General features: G+C 44.3%; 1 protein-coding gene across 1 annotated transcript in view; it reads right to left on the reverse strand.

The window, feature by feature from the left end:
- The window catches only part of FASS (tonneau 2 (TON2)), a 107,958-nt gene that overhangs the window by 39,244 nt on the left and 47,594 nt on the right, over positions 1-21,120 (reverse strand). The window contains exons 7-8 of the mRNA XM_087701019.1: positions 10,706-10,864; positions 10,542-10,613 (exon numbers count right to left, since the gene is read on the reverse strand). Of these exons, the coding sequence (XP_087557145.1) occupies positions 10,542-10,613; positions 10,706-10,864 (231 nt within the window). The remainder of the gene's footprint in view (positions 1-10,541; positions 10,614-10,705; positions 10,865-21,120) is intronic.

The following is a 21,120-nucleotide window of genomic DNA, read 5'->3' on the forward strand; positions in this document are numbered from 1 at the left end:
TCCTCGGTAAAGATTAATCAAAGACTCATCGATGCTCATTACTTTAGTGTCCCATATGTTGCTTATGCTATGCATAGATTCATCACATAGCAACTAGGTGCAATTTAACTCCCTTTGATGCAAGCACTTCACAAACTTCATCTTTGCATATTTGCGATGCGATTTATCCTTTTCAATGACCTATTCTAACACCACAAAGTACGAAGCCTAATGCATCTCTTGCGAGCATTAAAACAAGCATCTATCAATTTGAAAATACATTACTTACGACCAATACCACAATTGGATTGATAGTGATGCCTTAGCCCGAAGCTCTATTTTTGCTGGTTGTAGAATTGTCATCTGCACGCGACATTCTTCACTTGGAGGCCATCGTCCGCAAGTAGACTCAAGAGATTAGAAAGGTGGAATAGATTCGAGATGGGAGAGCGAAAGAAAAGATGGTTAAATCAAGGATCGAGATAGAGGGAAATTGTGTAGCCTCTAGAGGTAACTCTTCTCTCTCTCTCTCCCTCTCTCTCCCTCTCAAGCTCTTTCTCACAATCTCTTGGAGGGGTATACTCTCTCTCTCCCTCTCTCTTGCAGCCTTTTGGGGTCTCCTTATGCTCCCTTGTGCCTCCCCATGCCTCATATTTATAATGAATTAGAGAGGAGGGGATAAGTCTGAGAACAAGAGTGAAGGGGCTCTTAGAAGGCTCAGTGATCTGATGCTCAGATCATAAATCTGATGGTTGCATTGGCTCCATAAGGGGGGTGAAACCTCAAGACCCTTGTTTAGAAAGCTCTTAGTTCACTCCTCCTTCTTTTCTCTGTTTGAAGTGTTGTCTACTGCCTGTAGACTGTGATCGTGGTACGCGCGATTTTTTCAGTCACTTTTCTTTATTTCTCTTTTTATAAAATCTCCAAAACTAACTAAAACATCACTTGTCTTTTCTTTTGAATGACTTTTAGTTCTATCTTTTTAGGATAATATCTAAAGTATAATAGTTTTTTTTTCCCCCAAGAATCTAATATTTTTGGACCATTCAGACTATACACATTAATACTAGTGAGTAATATGGCTCATAAGTCACGTTCACATTGTACTTTTCGTGAAGGGTGGCTACGGTCCTTATCAATCCAAGAAAAATGTCAGATTTATGACTCTAAATTTTTTTTAATATATTTTTAATTGAATGAAAATTATTAGCTATTAATGCTAGTCAGTTTTTACCTTAGTTAGTCTTTAGTTAGTAATCTTACTAACTTATTAATTGACTAACTAACTTTCGAATTAATCAACTAACTTTTATTGCGTGGAAATATTACATTCTACTGGCGGTCGGAGCACGCGATGCTTGGAGAGACCCTACCTTCCACAAGAGGCAAAGATCATTGGACTTCTCTCGGGGATACACGCGGCTAGGTGAAGTCCTACTGGAACGGTTGAACAGGTTTTATGTGGGGGAGAGGGGTGGTTCTCATGGAGGCCAAATTGAGCAGTTGGCGAGCACCACGCTTTCCAATCATTGCCCGGTTCTCCTGACACTTGATCCCCCAACGTCTGCCCTAGACGCACGATCCTGTCAGATCCCTGGCTCAATCTATAGGAGAGAGGAGATGATGAGACACACAGAGCAGATTTGGACCAAGGAGTGGGACAGGAGGGACTAGATCTCGCAGAGGAGGTGAAAGAGATCCTAGCCAAGTCGAGCAAAATCTGCCAAGCGTCAGCCATACAAGCCAAGCAGCAGTGCCAGGAGGGAGAAGAGAGCACTCCGGCAGGACCTCGCAGCCATACAAAGATTATTGCAGGAGGCACCAAGCGATCCCATCCTCCATGCACAGGAGGTGCGCGCGCGAGCAGCCATTGCTCGCCTAGAAGACACGTGTTCGGAGTTCTCTTTCCGCACCTCAGTAGCCTTTCGGACACGGAAGAGGGACACGATGTGCAAGGAGTTCTTCCAGGTGCACCAGCCTCGCACCGCAAGAGAGCAGATACGCAGCCTTCAGGATCAGTATCGAAGGACTCATTCTAGCCCAGACGAGGTGATGGAGATTGCCACCAACTACTACAGATGCCTTTTCTAGCAGGAGACAGCCTCAACTAGAGGACGGCAATGTAGACAGCAGGTCTGGGATCACATCTCGTCCCTCATCACAGAGGAGATGGGGCGCTCCCTCCTAGCCCCCTTCATAGAGAAGGAACTAGAGGAGGCCTTCCATAAACAGGATGGGCAGAAATGCCCGGGAGAGAACGGCCTCTCTAAGGCCTTCTTCACTACCTACTGGGAAGTGGTGAAGAACCCCCTACTGATGGCCTTCCAAGAGATTTTCACTTCAGGACACACACCAGGGAGTCTTTCGGCAGGCCTTATCAGTCTTCTCCCCAAAGGGGGAGACTGGTTGGAGCTTTCCCAGTGGAGACCGATCACCTTATTGTCATTGGCCTATAAGGCACTGGCAAAGATGATTGGTAGACTACACCCCGTGCTTCCAAACATCATCCATGACACACAGACAAGCTTTGTCCAAGATAGAGCATCCTAGACAATGTATTTACCTTCTTTGAGGCAATAGAGTGGGCTCAGCACAATGGGCAGAGACTGGCCATACTACTCTTGGATTTTGAGAAAGCTTATCACAGGGTGGACTGGGATTTCCTAGAGGGCACCATGGTGAGGTTGGGTTTCCCCCAAGTTTGGATCCGCAAGGTCTCCGCACATTACAGATCAGCCACCAGTAGGGTCCTCATAGGTGGAAAGCGAGGGGAGGAGTTTCGGCTAGAGAGATCGGTCCGACAGGGCTGCCCCCTGGCCCCATACTTGTTCCTACTTTTTGCGGAGGCGATGTCTCACTCCCTCAAGTCACGTGTGAGCGGATTACACGGCCTCCAACTTCCAATGAGAGAGGAAACTAAGTTGTTAGACTCAGAGTATGCAGATGACACAGCACTCTACATAGAGAACGATGAGTTGATGCTGGAGAGAGTGAGGCTGCCTGCCTCTTGAGGTGTTCTGTTCTACAACGGGAGCAAAAATCAATTGGCGAAAGTTGGTTGGTTTCCTCACAGACCCGGACTCTAGCACAGAGTGGGACGTCCACCTAGGATTTAGATGGGTGAGCAGAGGGCAGTCTGTCCAATACCTAGGGTTCCAGGTGGGACTCGACATCACTCCTCCCCAACAGTTTCTTCCAATCCTTGATTCTATTCAGAGGAAGCTGACCTACTAGAGCATGGCTCGCCTCTCACTAGCCGGCCGAGCCCTGGTGGTCAACCAGGTCCTCCTAGCAACAGCCAGATACATCGCCTCGTGTCGGTGCTTCTCCTCATCTTGCATAGTGCAGCTTTGCCGCCTAGTGCGGAATTTCCTTTGTTCATGGTCAAATGGCTCCGAGGATTCCAGACCAAGGTGGCGTGGGCAACCATCGTACGGCATCGGTCAGAGGGAGGACTTGGGATCATAGACCCAGAGTATCAAAGTATGGCCCTCTTGGGCAAGCTAGTTGTCTGCAGCCTCACACCAGGTGGGCAGACCTGGAAAGTCTTATTGCAGGAGGGTCTTCAAGATTATAGACCAAGACTTGGCAGGGAGTGGAGGCCGTCCCTAAGATGGATCTTCACGTCAGCCTAGATCACCCCCCCCCCCCCGATCACCTTTTCTACGCAGCTACTCCGCGTGTGGCAGGGGAACTCCCAAGTCAAAGATCGGGAAGGGGCACAAATTGGCAAGCGCCCCCCACATCCATTGGGCTAGTTAAGAGGCTGGCGGATGAGGAGGTGCTGCAACGTGTATCAAGTTGCCAAAGAGGAGTGGAGTTGAGGAGAAGGGAGATAGACCCAGCGATACCTCTGGAGTGGCTTGCTCCCCGGATACGAGAGCCGATAGAGCCCAGGGAGGTATGGGCTACTAGGTTTTCACCAACAGGCATCCCCCTACAAGTGGCAGGTAGAGTGGGCGACGCCCCGCAAGGGATTTTCTTCACCGTTCAGGAGGGGGGGCATCTGGCCCTTGACAGAGGGCAGCAGGATGAGGGGATAGCTGCACTTTCGTGGAGGAGGATTCGGGTGGTGGGCCTTCAGGGGAAGACATGGCAATTGGACCCCTATGTTTTTTGGAGGGAGCTCAGGGAGTGGCGCCTTTGGATCTGGGAGAGCAGACCACTTGAGCTAGAGTGGGATCTAGGAGAGTGGCTATGGCCAGCCACTGCGGTCACCAAGAAACCACCAAGGTTCTTGGAGTACACTGCCTGTATTGGCAAACACGTACTGATGCAAGAGGGTATGGATTGGGTGCCGTCACGTAGCAGGCACTGGGCGGAGCATAGCATCACAAAGCCTTTCCAACGGACTTTCTTGCGCCGCCTATGGGATAGCTCGAGACCGAGAAGGGTATCATATTTTTTATGGCTAGTGGCACATGGAGGCTTAGTGGTGGGAAGTTGGCTTTCCCAGATGCAGAAGGGAGGTTATAAGCGTTGCACACAACAACCTCTAGAGACCCCAAAGCACTACCTTTAGTCATGTGAGGAGGCACAGCTCGTGTGGAGAGGAGCATGCCGCATCCTTCGCCGTATGGCACCCAGCCTTGGATGTATTTCATGGGGAGCTTTTTGCTAGCAGGTAGTCAGCCAGGGCCGTCACCTTCTGTATGAGGCCAAGATACAGGACACGATATTCATTGTCGAGGCAGGGTCGTGCACAATGGTCGGTTTGGAGACTCTACCCATCCGCCACGTACTGGAGCCCACAACAGACCGCCACTCTCAAATATGGGAGATCATAGGGAGTTAGTGGATGGCATATCTGGAAGGCGCGGTGTCAGGAGACTTTTGGCAGAGAGAGACTTTCAGTACAGGCGATCTTAGCAAAGCTCTGGACCTCCATCATCCACTCCCTCCGCGGCCGATGGGATCAGGTGCAGGGCGAATCTAGGGCTTGTCAGGAGCTTCGTTGTCATTTCATGCGCACTTGGGGCGGCCAGAACCTGTTCTTCGTGATGCAGGCAAGCAGCCTCAGATGGCGATACACCCCCCCCTCCATGGCTTCTTGCCCCTATCCCCCCCAGACCGCCTTGACTTGTATACATGATGTAATTGTGACTTTGCATCAGCTCTAGCTAGTCGGTTGAGCATGAGCACTCCGTTATAATCGAAAAAAAAATAGTAATATAGTTAGCCACATTTTACTTTCCAAAAAAAAAAAGTCTCGCTAGAGTGCTCTCTCCTCCCAACACTGTTGCTTGGCCTGCAGGGCTGCCTCTTGGCAGATCCTACTCGACTTGGCTAAGACCTCTGCAATCCTGTCCTCCCTGGCCCACTCCCTAGTCTAGAGCTACTCCTCCTTCCTGTAGATGAGTCAAGGATTCGGCAGGATCGCGTGTCAAGGGCTGAAGTGGGAGCGTTAAGTGTGAGAAGAGCCGCGCAGTGATCAAACAAAGTGGTGCCAGTCAACTGCCCTACATGGCTTCCTCTAGAGCACCCCCACTCTCCCAAATAGAACCAGTCCAGCCACTCTAAAAGAGCTTCGCCCAACCACCTATATTCCCAAGAGAAGTCCAACAACCTCTCCCTCCTGTGAAAAGCTAGGTCCCACCAAGCATCACATGCTCCTACTACGAGGAGGAAGACCTCCCCTGCCTCCTACTCCTCCCTTGCCATACCCTGGTAAACTCTGCCTCTGCCCTATTGGTCCTCTAAGGCCTCCAAGTTGTTGAAGTCTCCTCCAACAATCCAAGAGTCCACCTCTATTAGTCATGCTACAATCTCTATCCAGAACCTGTTGCGTGTCCTAACCTTAGTAGGAGCATAAACATTGAGGACTCCAAGGCATGAGTCCCCTAAATCTAGTCTGATCCATAGGACCCTCCCTGCCACAATCATCCCATGGTCTCGCACACAGACGGTAAGGCTCGGGCCAATAGAGATACATACGCCTCCACTCCCGCTATGGGCACTGATGGAGTACTCCCATTAGGTGTGTGAGCTGCCTCGAAGTACCTTCCCCACCCGATGGGCCTAGGAGGGGGTGAGCTTATGCTCCTGAAGAAGTAAGATGTCGATTCTATGCCAAGGGCATGCTGCAGCTCCTGCCGAACAATCAATTTCCTGGAACCACGTGCCCCATTGTAGTGTAGGTTGTTCACGTTCCAAGATGCTAGGTGTAGACTCATGGGAAAACCTCTGACTAACCAAACAAGCATATGTTCACTATGGAAGCTGCTGATGATGAAGAAGAGCTATGGGGCATGCAAATGCTCTTGACCGGAGGCCTGGAGGGTGAACTCCATTCCCCCATGGTGGCCCTCGAGCAAACCATGCAGGTGATAGATGCTCTAGGGGGTACAACCAGGGCGTCCATCAGCCACGCTGAGAGGCATGACTCTGCGCACTCATAGAAGCAGGCAGCCTGTGCGAGGGGCCACTCAATCACATCCATCGGTGAGCTCCACTAGGTAGGGACTCAAAAAATAATACTCAAATGTGGGACCTCGGTTCCACCCCACCAGTTAATGTCCATCATGCACCCTCACCACTGCTCAAAAAAGAGTGCTAGCCCTCCTTCACCCATCCACTAGGAGATGTGGTCTGCAACCTGGACCCTCGCTTCTCTATGTCATCGTCCAGTCTCCTGAATGAGGTTTGAAAAAAAAAAGCATAGTTTGGTCCAACTAGTGGTGCTAGTAAATGGACCTTGCCGCTCCTTGACTTGCGGACCACGAAGATCCCCTCTTCTAGAGAAAGTGGAAACTTTCCGTGCTCCGCAACTCTCAAATAGGACCACAGACCACTACGGAAAAACTCTTGTGGGAGCAACTCCGCATGTCGAGGGAAAGTGTGACGGGGCGCTAGGCCAGATGAGCTAGTGGTTGTGTGTGTGTGTGTGTGTGTGGCGGGGGGGAAGAAGATATGGGCGCGTAAGGCTTGTCACCCCCTATGGGGGGGGGGAAAGAAGATATGGGCATGTGAGGCTCGTCACCCCCTGTGGAAGGGGAGGGACACATGTATCAGGTGAGGAACAAGGGGTTTGGCCGGCGGGGGAGCTGGTGGGAAAGACAAGGAGTGAGGGATGGTGGGGTGATCGGAAGTATGTGGCGGGTGTGAGGGGGGGCGAGTGGCCCCGGAAGGGGGGGCATGTGGGATAGGGTCGGGGGGCAATCCATGAGGTGGGGATGGGCAAGGGGGTTGGGGGATCTCGGGTGGGGTGAGTTGTGCTGCCTTAGTGGGTGGTAGGGGTGGAGGCCTATGATCTTGCTGAGTGGGACAGGTGGGGGGCTGCTATGGGGTGCTCCGACGCCGTCGCATGCCCTCTTGCTCTCTGTTGTCGTGGCTATGTCTGAGGGGCTGGTTGAGGCCCCCCTTGCCGTCTCCCTCTCTATCGTCACTAGACCCGTGTAAAACCATCAGCATCCACTTGCGGGTCTGCCGACTTAGACGCCTTGGCTCCGAAACGCGTGCAGTCTGCTGCCTGATGCCCAAAGTCATGGCATCACAAGCACTGACCAAGCTGCCCTGTCACAATAACCTGCTGCCTGAAAGAGTGTCTGTCTGCCTCAATCTCAAGAAACTTAGGTATGTTCTTTGTATCTTCTACAGCCACCCGTACCTTCGGGACTCTTGCGGCTGTCACTACATCCGCAAAGAAGGGAGGAAGAACTGTGCCGAAAATCCCTCCAAAGTCCTCTACTAGCTGACGATACTCTACCGCCAATCCAAATAATAGAAGGGTGACCGAGTATCTAGGAAACCTGTTGTGGAGCACGAAGTCCTCCACTGTGAAGCCACTATACCAAGGAACCATATAGATGACCCCTTTTGTGGAGGCATAAGGTGAGCTATCCACTAGCTCATGGGCTACATCCACAAAGGTGGGTCAAACCGTGAAGATCACTTGACCCATGAAAACTACCTCCGCAATCTGTGTTGTGCCAATGCGTAACGTGGAGTGAAGCCAATCCCAAAGTTGGGCATTGGATGGAGTGTGTCCTATGACCTATTTAAAGATTGTTGTTTCTTTCAATCCCAGCTCTATGGTTTGAAGCAAGCTCCGTACGGTTGGTATGCAAAAATTGATGCCTTTTTACTCAGCCAAGGGTTCATTAACAGCCCATCAAAGTCTACTTTCACCCAGTCGCATTATTCTCTATTTGTGTGTTCATGTTACACAACTCGGGCACTTTTTACTCTGTAAGAGAGGTTTTTTCCCCCAGTCACGTTATTCCCTATTTGTGAGTCTATGTCACACAGTTCGGTCACTTACCATACTTTACACACTTTCGGGTGTGAACACACCTTAAGGCACTTACTCAACCCTAATGTCTAAGGGTTGTACTTTGTACTTTCACTTACACACTTGGGAATTGCATCGTGTGTCCTGCTGTATCTTCACTCTCTCTACTGTCTACTCTGTCTCCAGCTGAAACTGCCATCCCCATTCTAACACCCCATTCCCCTTTCGCATTCCTAGTAGTTATGATTCTAGTCCCCTTCTTTCTGTCTACTTTTAGGCCAAGTGACAGAATGGTTATCTAGAGGACTGCAAATCTTTGTATGTCAAGCTTCCAATAATATGATGCTTAAAAGCAATATCAAATCCTTTACATTATTGCGGTATGATAACTATGATAATTCATCCCTCCATGAAAAGCATGAGTGCAGTATATGCCTAACAGAACCATCAATTGAACACTCTTAGTCCATAAAAACCTACATGAAACAAGAACATAAATCCAGAATAACCATCCTAGAGCTCAAATATGACAAAGTTTGCAACAGTTAAGCATCTCATCCCTGAGGCCCAAGGTCCAAAATTAACAGCAAAGAATCAAGAGTAACATCAGAACCTCCGAGAGACTTCCATATTTGCTCTTATGTCACATGAGCCATGGAATTTAGACCTACCACCAGCAAGCAGCAGTTCCAAGTAAACACAACTCAAAGCAACCATATCAATATGATAAACAACTCTAAGCTGTAAATACTTGTATACTATACAAGTAGCTGGCATCCTATTTTGCAACTAGTTGCAAGGAAAGGGAACCCCCTCCCCATGACATTGTCATCACATTCTTCCCCAGTTTGTTAAGCAACAGTTTTCAAGTCACATCATTGTGCATTACCAGGTGTGTTTCCAGTTTGGCATCCTCGCAAAAAGCCCACTTTGTGAGTCTCTTGCGATCATACACTTACATGTGATCAGCCCTGTGCTTGAAATTGTAGCTCTGCAATTTGGGGTTGTACATCATGGATGCATAGGCCCACATCATTGCTATAATAGTTGAGGCTGCTGACTTTTCATTAGTGTCCACCAAGGTCAGCTTGTGACTAATTTGGTGGAAGTCAGATCATGCTCAGAATTTGTTCCCGTACCCTAGTGTTAGCATTGCACTCCCATCCCAATTGAATCAGGCACCCTGTCTGACCAAAAACCACTTTTGGATACAAAACATAGAATTATGCATTGTCCAAGTTCCATCACATTCATGGGCCTACTATGACTCACTGCCACTCACCAGTTGTCTAACTCAAGCAAAAAATTCAGTCACTACATATCTTTGTTTCAAAACCATATCGTAAAGCCTGATCATCACAAGTAAATTGATGATGACAAATGATGCTTAAAACAAACCAAAGGATAATCCAAAAAAATGCTTAGAGCCATGATCAACCACCAACTTCAGACTCCATATATGCATTCTACTTCAAAAGTGCAATGAGTTAATACTTGAAATTGGAATCATCGATAAGCCACTGGGAATTGTCCTTAAAAGCTTTGGACTTGTAACTGTTTTCTTCTCAATTTGCATGACTCATGGTATCCTTTCTTGTATACTCAGATCCTCCTTATTCAATGTGAACCTAAATGGACACTTTGGCTCCATTGCCCTTGTAACTATGGTCTCCAGTACGCTTCCTCAGGTTTGATGCTGTCATATACCTGAAGTTTTTAAATGCATTTCCCTAAATGTCATATGCCACCTCAAGGGTATTTAACTTAGCTAGACCACTAGTTTTGAATCACAATTCTATAAAACTTAATCCAAGGTTTGGATTAAGGGCAAAATGATATTTCAATGGTGGCTAACACAGCTTAGGTGATTGCATTCCTGATAAAACACAGACCATCACGCCAAGTATACACAGGTTTATGCAAAAGAAGAAGTATGCAGATAAGAGTTTGAAATGAACAAACAACCTCATTGCAAACAGCCCCACATGAAAGTAAGATAGCTAAAATGCTGAATCTACAGTATGAGGTTGCTCACTACAAGAAAAGGGCCCCATAGATTAAGCACTCCCATAAATTATATAACTGTACTTCCTGTGCTATTGCACTCCCAAAGCTAACAATGACCAAGACAATCTGCTTGCTATTCTAGAGGGCTCTTCAACTGCCTGCACATCACCCAATTAGTGGATACTAAATTCCAAGAAAATGAAAATCTTTAAAGTCCAATCACTTAACAAGAAGCAACAGAAATCCAAACATAAGCAGGTAAAAGCACTGTTTTGTCTAAATATGAGAATTGAGTAACCAATAGATCTATTGCCATTTTCTATACCTGAGGCTGCAGAAACCCATCTGCATCTTCATCCAGCTCACTCATGTCAATTCGTGCTTGTGTCAAAGATACCTGCAAACAGTTTAAAGTTCCAGTTCAGTTCACAAGGAACAACATAAAGGATCTGAAACACTGTTGCTAACAATGTGAAGAGCAATACTTACAGTACGCATTACATACAAATAAAATGGCAAGATGGCTATACGCCCAAATTCATCTTTTTCAAATTTCATGAAGTTGGAAGGGCAAAAGAAGCGGCGACATTTTGACCCTATTTGTTCAGCACAGACAGTTGCAATGTGGCAAAAGTCCTCATAGTTCATCTGCATCAATTCAACAAGAGTGAATAGCCTAGAAAATATACAGTGTAACTTAGGATGTTCCCTTCAAGTGAAAATGAGGAGCATGTCTTTGAGAAAAAGATTGTAAAGTTGCTAGAGGAGCCACATGAAGAGCCTGAAAGATTATCAGCCTATCTGCCTTTCTCAAATTTCCTCAACCATGAAGAGTATAAACTATTGCCCGGCGGTCTAAGTCAGCAGATTGAAAATTAGGACCATGAAAAAGCTTCAAGAACGTTGTAACATGTATTTAACCACTGTAGGTGCTTTTCAGTGGCTGGCTGGTATGAGACAGCCTATAAATCCTTAGGACATCACCATTGTAATGGTCAAAAGTATTAGAAACATCCCAATACAAAATGAGTTCTCTTCACGTTTCCTATGCCATTAATTTTTAGGAAACATCTAAAAGACATTTCCTGCATGTATACCATCAATTAATGGACCTAGGATTCAGATCTCTAAATATGCAAAGAAATAGCCTTGTTCATCCATTCCCTACACAAGTACTACCAATTTTAACTATATATTGCTCCAAGCAATATCAACTCACAGGGACAGCCGGAAATATATCAATGTCACAATATTAAGACACCATGTGAAAATAACAACTTCAAAACATCATGATTGATAACATGAATGTCAAACCATAGAAAACAACAATGAAATTGTGAACTGTTAACAGAGTTCAAATTTCAGACATCCAACACATTGAGTACTAAGCTAATGAGTCTGGATGGTAGATACTTCACTCTACAGCCAAAGTTTGAACTTTCAACAGAATCCATAAAGTTGCTTCCCAATGTTAAGAGAGGCCTAGGAATTACCACAAATTAATCATACTTTTCTAGCACTCTTCTCGATCTCAAAACAGTTTTAATAAGGCTTAGACAGTCCCATACAAGGGAATCACTGTCATTGCCACTTGATCCCTCCTTATTCCCACTCTAGTGCCAACTCTCCAACCTCTCCTCGCTGCTTTTTCATGATCGCAATCATCAACTTGTAATCACCATCACTACATGCTGCTGTTCTATCCTCTCCAGCCTGTGCTTGGGTCCAGAGCTCCTGCCACATCATCTCTCTCCTCATTGCCAGGTTCAACAGCTCTTTATTTTCTTCCTCTACAACCTCTGCATCCAGATGTTCAAACAAGTTGTGACTGTACTGCTTTTAACTGCAACTCATGCTGTCTATCCTCAGTTATTCTAAGCTCAGCCACCTCCACCATCGTTTGGGCCTCTACACTCCTCATCCTCTCTAGAGACTGCTGCAATTTCAGCCTTTGCTGCTCTGTGGTTACCTGGGCTCATTCTTCATCAGCATCCGGCATCAAGCACATGGTCTGCTGCACCCCAGATCCGCTCAATAGGAAAACACTCTCCAACCCTCCCTCACCGGACTCCCACAAGAAACACCGGCTGTCACGCACAACCCTCCAATCCTTCACCATCCATCACATCACACCCTGCATACTCAGTTCATCATTGAGTTTTCAGCATTATTTCATTTCCTCCTCCATTTCTGTTTTATCAGAGATCATTGTGTTAATTGTGTTCATACACTCTCTGTCTTTTCTGATTGGCCCCAAAATTGGCGCTTCTTGCTGGTATTTCTTTAAGTTTTATTGCTAAAGGTTGTGGTACACTGAGATCCAACCTGATCTTCTCCAATCTTCAATACATCTTGCTGTCCATAGCAACCAGCAAGCCTATAATCTACTCCTTCAATGACACATTATGCCCCAAACTTAACGTTGGCTAGTTGACCTCTTGAAATTCTTTGAAATCCCCGACTTTCAACTGCTGGATTTCAAGTACTAGGCCCTCAATTCTGACATTCTTCCCAAGGTGGCTGGTAAACCCTAATTTCTGTTGTAAATTAGGGTTTAGCAGCAAAAATTCTTCAATTGCACCCTCTTGCGACAAAATGTAAAACACAAAAACACACACACACACAAACAAAGAAGAAAGAGGACGCTAAAGTGAATGAATCAATGTTGTAGATGAAGAGGAGAATGTATAGAATGCTCAAGGGCAAAGCTATCCAATAGCTGCTGGTGGCTCTCGTGAGTCGCGGGAGAGGGCTAAGGGAATCATCAATGTGTGTCATCCACTAAACATGGATCCCAAGTGCTATAACAAATAGTCGGAGATGATGGAGTGTGAGAAACAACAAAATGCTGATCGCCAAGAAAGTAGGCAACCTGGGAGACATCAGAGGAAGTGGAGGATGATGCAAGTGGCCACACTAGTTGAAAAAGGCTGGTGAGTTAATCACTAGATGGAGATCGGCCTATCGCCAAGTTTAGAGCTGTAAATGCAAGCTGATCCGGTGTTGATGATGAGAAAAATGCAAGTGACAACTGGCAACTGAAAACACAGTAGTATGAGGCCTCCAAGCCGCAAGGCAATAGTAGGGATGGACATGCCAGATGGACAATAGAGGGAAGGTGGCTGGTGGCTGAAATTTGCATGTGGCAGTGAGAAATCTGCACACAAGAATAGGGCTGAATGGTAGGCAATTTGCCTATTTATAGAAGTGGAAGGATCCTCCCAAATTAGGTTTTTGCGCGTTGGACAAAAAATTTCTCAAGAACCACTCCCCATTTAAAGAAACTTTTGGTGATTTACTGTTTTGGGGCTATTTTTCAACAAGTGAGGCAAGGGTAAAGAATATAAAGATATAGGTAGAGGTAGGGGAAGGGAAAGGGGAAGGGGAAGGGGAAGAGAAAGAATAGGAAGTAAAGAACGAGGAAATAGGAATAGAGCTACACATAGGAGATGAGACACAAGAGGAAAAGGAGGATGTACACATAGAGAAAGGTGGATGGACTCATGGAGGAGAGAGAGTAGAGGAGCTTGTAAGAGACAAGTGGAAGAAGAGGAAGTAGTGAGTGAGGTGTAGGTAGAGGTCAATGAGGATAAATAGGAAAAAGTTAAAGTGTAAAAACACTTCTCTTTCAACACCAAATCCCCCCCACCCCCCCAATATTTAATAATAATAATTTAACTTTAAAGAAAAAAGGAGACAAAAACTAGACGGATCATACACATCTCATTGAATTGGATAAATTGTACTATGTGGATCCATCCACAAATGAAATGCAACCCTGGCTGTCGAATCTCCCAAACAAGCTGACAGCAACAGCTGGAATTTAAGAACATAGGCTAAAGAAGAAGACCAACAGCGCTGAAAAGTGTGCCAACCAGTAGGCTAAAGAAGAAGACCAACAGCGCTGGAATTGAAGAACATAGGCTAAAGAAGAAGACCAACAGCGCTGAAAAGTGTGCCAACCAGTAGGCAACAGTTGCAAACAGGTTCTAGAGCAAAAGGATGTCTGAAATCAACAAAAGGCACACTCCAAGGTCTCCACAAATTGAGGTATCCACCACTGGGAATGGGGAGGGCAAATAGGCACCAACTAATGATGACTGAGGGGTAGGGATGTACTCACTAGGCTGCTATTCATAGAGGATTGGGGGTGCATTTGACCTACTCATGAATCAACATTTTCTGTACATACATGGAATAGATAGGGGACACAAAATGGGACTAGAAAATTGGGACAAAAGATCCAAAACTATAGTCTTTGAGACTATAATCCCACCATACATGTCATGAGGACATGAAATTTTGATGCTTTGCTTACCATTTGATTAAGTGTTAATCAAATGTGCGAATGTGAGATGCACATGTGATGTGCAAGTTAGTTTCAAGCATGCAGACAACATAAGCATGGCTAAGCAATAGGCACATATTGTTTCACTATGATGCTAGCATGTATTTCTAGAAGTGGCAATGGATACTTCGAATTGCAGTGCAATCAAGGGCAATTAAAAGGATTTCAAGGGGGAGATATATCACAAGGATGTGAAATTTTGATGCTTTACTTAGCATTTGACTAACAGCACGTATTTCCAATAGTGGCAATGGATGCTTTTGACAAATTGCAGAACAATCAAGGGAGATTGCAAGGATTTCAAGGGGAAGATTTATCACAAAGATGTGAAATTTTGATGCTTTACTTAGCCTTTGATCCAATGTTAATCAAATGTGCAAATGAGGTGCATTTGTGATGTGCAAGTTAGTTATTTCAGAATGACGAGGGCCAAGGTGAAACGTCCCCCAAAATCCAACGTGCACACGAGACACAACACAAGCCATATCCACAAATAAAAGGGATTAGACATCAAACTCATCTCCCAGCCATAGAGCCAAGCATGCTCACCCCCAAGCCTAGGAACTAGCAATATCGTCAGGGACAAAGTGAGGAAAACCACTCTTCCATGAACGTACCAACTCCCAAGTAGGCTCCACCTTCGGGTGGTTTTTCCACTTGACCAAATACTCAAGATAAACGGTCCAACGGGATGATTTAGTCCTAAGGTCAAGAACCAATTCAAATTCGAGAAGAGTATAACAAGTAGTATCCTCAAGCCATGGGACTTCCTCAATTGAAACGATTAGTTTGCCTTGTCCCAATTGTTCTTTTAAACAACTCATGTGGAACACAAGCTCAACTCAAATTTTTGAAGATAAATCCAACTCGTAAGATATGCTACTTATCTTCTTGGTAATCTACAAAGGACCACAATATCTAGAAGACAATTTATAGTACTTGGCAATAGTTATTAAATTGGGATTTTAAGGTAAACCCACATGCCCTCCTAGAGCTCCCAAGGAGTAGGGTGTTGCTTAGCATAAAATCTGGCACAATCCTGGGTCATTTTAATGCTTTCCCTAGCACTCGTCAACATCTCCTACATATGGTACAAAAAGTCAACAAAGGATTGTATTTTCACCCCTCTAAGCTTTGTAGCAATTGATGGTTTCGGCTCATAATCATACAATAGCTAAATGCTTAGCATTATTGTAAGAAAACTCAATCTAAGAAAGATAACGCTCCCAATCAAATTGCCTACGAGAGATATATGCATGCAACATATTCACCATGGTTTGATTTGTCCTTTTGGTCTGTCTATCAATTTCAGGATGTTTCAAGATGACATAGAACAATTGAGTTTCAGTTTTTGAAAAAGCATTTGCCAAAAATAACCAATGAACTTAGAATCCCAGTCAATGACTATTTTATTAGGAAAACCATATAGTTTATAAAGATGTTCAACAAAAAGACTAGCCAAATCATGGCTTTTCATAGTCGTCTTTGCAAAAATGAATTGAGTCATTTTTATCAATTGATCTATACAACCCCAATTGCATACGAGGCAATCCTACTACAAAATCCATAGAAATGCTATTCCACTTTCTATCTGGAATTTGTAAAGAATGCAACATCCCTGCCTGCCTCTGTCGTTTAGCTTTATTAAGCTGACACTACAACCACTCGCAATCATAAGACTTAACCATAGTCTTAACATGCGGCCAATAAAAGTAGCAAGTAACCAAGGCCCAAGTCCAGTTTATGCCAAAGTTTCCAGCACTCAACACCTCGTGACAATCATATAAAATTTTATTGCACATATCCTGATCATCAAACATACACTTTGCCTTGTTTAAGAAGTAATCTATTACGAATTGAATACTTTTTTGTCATATTTCTCTTAATAGCCAGCTTTCAAGCATTCGAAGTACCAAAGTTTCCTAAGCTACTAAATTCCTCTTCAACTTGTTGCCAAATCATATGAAAATGAAGATCATTTTAACAACACCCTTTGAGAGAAATATAGAAATCGATTGAGATTTTTTAGAAGAATAAGACATTAACTTTATGAATTCAACTAAGAGCATTAGCAACCATATTAGTTGCATGATTTGTATAGCAAATTTTGAAGTCAAACTCTTGCATAAGCTTCGCCCATCTCACCTTGCAGCCAAGGAGATCAAACTAATGTTTTATTAATGGAACTACCATTGCAACTACTTGCATTAACAAAACAATCTTAGAATCAAATCTCAAAAGATATACCTGGAGCTTTAAGAGTATTTATTAAAGTTTTACATATAGACTTCATGTTCTTATTTTGGGGGCACTCTTGGTCATTGTCAAAATGACCCATCTAACGGCAAGCGAAGCAACTGCCCTTCATTGGGATAGATGACTTCATTAACTTAAAGATAGAGGTAGCTCGATGGGAGCCCCCCATCAACTAGCTGCCCCTACTTGCAATCAAAGTAATATCAAAATTCTTTGCATACCTATAGACATCCTCGAGTGAGTAAGCAAATTGCCAAGCATCTTATTTTGATAGTCCAATGGCAATCTGAAAAGGTATCACATATAGAGTAGTGCTTGAGGATTTTCCAAGGCCTTTGTCTTATGCAACAAATCTTTAGATCCATGGGAATATGCATCCAAGCTCTTCTTTTCCATATCTAGCTCAAATAATTTTTCAAATTTCTCAATCCAACTATCAATCACGAACGTTTTTGAAAAACAAATGGAAATTTAGCCCATATCTCTAGCTTAGGGCATAGCCCTACCCACTAAGCATACACCTTCTCCTATAACATGATTTATATCCACTCCCAATAAGTTCAGCATCATCAAACTAATACAAATCAATATAAGCCATCCTATTTGGCTAGCCATGAATTGATGTTTGTCTCATTTCATTTCTTCTTCTCCCCTTTAAAGGGATTAGGTTGGAATAGGACAGACAACATCCTCATGGCTGCGAGCACAAATGGAAAATGGGAAGGGCACAACTCGGCCAATTGCTATTGCATGTCCTTGACTTGAGCTTGAAGAATCGCTACAAGCAATGAATCTACATCAAATTTGAAGGAAGAAGATTCTTCAGAATGCTGCCCATGCATGTGTTCAATCAAAAGAAGCCGTATGGACATCCTCCATGTATTGAGGTTCGATAGGAACATGTGCATCAAAAGGAGATACACCACAAGAAGCCATGAAGGTAAGAGAGAATGTAGCAACTAAGAAAATAAAAAGATTAAAAGAGTGTGCTGATTAGATTGAGAGAGAGACAAGGAACTGTAGAGAACAGAACTACAAACAGAGTGCAGGCTTGTTTTGATATTTAAATGGAAGATTCAGCCTAAACATTTTGAATTGAGACGAAGAATAATTATAGATAAAGAGTTAATGATTAGTAAGGTTCCATGTCAAAGACACACAACCCCCAACTCAACTAGTTCCATATATGTGGGCTTAAATCAGAGCTTCTCCACCTCCACATGGGAGACAAGAATCATCGCAACGAATCCCTTTCCAGCCAACTGACCACAGCAAACAATTCTAGGGTCACCACAAGGACAAACCCATCTATTGGACCAATAGATAGCTCTGACTCAATAGACAACCCAGACTCCTAATGGACAGCTACAACACACACACACACTCTCTCTCTCTCTCTCTCTCTCTCTCTCTCTCTCTTTTTTTCGTGAAGATAATTGAATTAGGTAGTGAAAATTTACATCAGACCATCAGGTCAACATTCTCTCTGTATCTCTTACTTTCTATTACATCAGACCATCAGGTCTGCATTCTCTCTCTCTCTCTCTCTCTCTCTCTCTCTCTCAAAATCATCAAGAAGCATGAACATCCAATCTCACCAAGAAGACAATGGTTGTAAAGCAAGCAAAGGAGAGAACCTCAAAAGCATGTCCTCTAAGGGCAATCAAATATCATGACAACCACGAGGCACCCGAAAGTGCTGACGAATGCGCAGGAAAGAGTAAAGACAGGGCTACCCAGGAATAACACGATCATGGACTATTTGCAACCCCAAACAAGCCATCCAATTAAACTTATCTCGTTGCAAGTCTTTATCAAGCCAATCCAACAACCTAGAGGTAGCCAGCACTTCTCCTTGCAGTGAATTCTCCTCCTTACAAAAATTAGGAGGGCATCAAACTGCAAAACGTAACATCTCTTGCTAGGATACAATCAAATGAGAAAGGAGAGAAGGCTGGGAGACCTTAACAGGCCTCGTGGAGTTAAGCACATACCTCCAAGAAACTTGAATAACCGTGCGACCATGAGAGATACCAGTCTTTTCTATGAAAATTTTGCAATATCTGACCACGAATGACTCTTCACACATAGTGCTTGCAAAAGTGCTAGTCTCAAAGCAACCAGATGCGAATTAACATCCAATAAAGCTACTTCCCCCATCCTTTTAGGAGTAGTCACATGCTACCACGAAATCCACACCTCGCTCAAATGATTCTCTTTCTTTTTCCGCAACATGAAGCAAATAGGCTAAACTAGTTCCAAAAGAGACTTCTTGGTCCAAGGAAGTAAGGGCAAAAAAACGAGACCATATTGATCATGAAACATTGAGCAACTTTAATTGACATGAGGAGGCCACCCTTGAGATTCCCAGTACATAAACCAATCATGTATACGGGATGACATCCAATCAAGCAAGGCATGGGGAGCTATATCCACACCAATAGGATAATCCAAGTGTCGGGTAATATCTCCTTTAGAAATCACAGCTCCTTGCCAATCCAAAGCTTGCAAATCACTCTCCATACAAGAAATCAAGGTAGATTTCTGAACATTAATATGAAGCCCCAACACTAAAACAAAAAGATTCCACATAACCATTGTCCTATTAACATTAGTGCGATCAGCCTCAAGAAACATAAAGAAATCATCAGCCAAAGATTGCCCCAAAAGTTGGGCACCACTAGGAAGAGACAAACCAACAATCTCGCCTTGATCAACCAACTTATCCAACAATGAGAACATTGGGTGAGTGACCAAAGCAAATAGCAAAGGACTAAGAGGGCAGCCTTGCCGAAGAGAACAAGACAAGACAATTTCATCTGTGACTCCCCCATTAAGTGCAATACGAGCCACAGCATCCTAACTAATGGTATCAACAAGAGAGGTCATACGAGGACCAAATCCCATGGTAGACATCAGCTGCCGCAAGAAAGACCAACTGACATGATCAAATGCCTTTTTAAGATCAAGCTGAAGCATAACAACCTGCTAGCCTCAGCCTTTGGCATAATCAATCCCTAATTGAGCATTCAAAATGTTATGCATTATATTGCGTCCCTTAACAAAACTATATTGACGTAGATCCACCAAGTGTGGGAATACTTTCTGCAATCTATCGGCAATGATTTTAAAAAATATTTTATACAAAGAACCCATAACAAAAATGGTTCTCCATTGTTTCAAAGAAGTCAAAGAAGGAACCTTAGGGAACAACCGAATCACAGAAATCTTCCAGTTTGAAGGCATCCTACCAGAATTCCGAATTTACTAGCACAGGCGAGTTAATGGGTCCTTAAGATGCTCAACATGGGCTGAAAACAACTCATTATGAAGCCCATCCTAGCCAATGCTTTTCCTTCGTGATAAATGGGACAGCACATCCTCCACTTCAGTCTCGAAGATATCAACCTCCATCAAATCAACCCATTCACGCTTAACCTAATTACTAACCAAATCACAAATGTATCGACGAGCAGAGTGAATGTCACGGGGACATGAAATTTTGAGATGCTTTAATCTTGCTAGTAACATTTGATTAAGTTATTAATCAAATGTGCAAGGTTCTTTAGCACATGTGATGCACATAGCAGTTATTTCATGGGAACGGGCCAAGGACCCCGAGGATGCAGTGGGTGTTAAAGGAAAAAGTTGTATTAAGTTATGCCAACTGGGTTTTGGTGGTCAGTTGGTGCCAAGTTGGACCCTAGGACAATTGTTTGGCCATTAAGTGTCAGAGGTGACACTAGGGACTAGCATTAATTAATTAATTAATGCTAGTCTAAGGGTCAACAGAGGTTGGGAACCACTCCAAGTTGCAAATGGCCTAGCCAATTTCATTACAGATGGGCATGTTTAATTTTGGGCAGGGTCAAAAGGGATGAAACTAATTTTCAGAATTAATTAATTCTGAAAATTTAATTTAATGGCTGAAAATGCATTAGGAAGGCTGCCACTTGGCAAAACTTTCCCATGCAACTAGGGAGAAGGCTGTTGGAGGGTGGTGGAAGTTGAATAGCAACCATTCTGAGCTTGGTGGAGAGAGAGGAGGTGATCAGATTTGGCTCTGAGAGGCGACGACGACTGATCGTGTGCCACGACAGGACAGGGGGCAGCAGGTTTTCTCTTCCACCTCAAGAGAGGCGGCAGTAGAAGAGGAGGGCTTGCCAACTACCTGTGTTTTACCCCCCTTTTGAAGCTATTGGTGCCATCAGATTTGCCATCAAAGCTACGAATCAAAAGATACATTTCAGCTGATTTTCTCTCTCTCTACAGCATTCTCTCATCTCCTCCAGTCTATGCT

This window comes from Lygodium microphyllum, chromosome 19 (assembly GCF_053477565.2).
Source record: "Lygodium microphyllum isolate KBCC chromosome 19, Lygodium_microphyllum_v1.1.10, whole genome shotgun sequence".
In the NCBI taxonomy this organism is placed as follows: domain Eukaryota; kingdom Viridiplantae; phylum Streptophyta; class Polypodiopsida; order Schizaeales; family Lygodiaceae; genus Lygodium; species Lygodium microphyllum.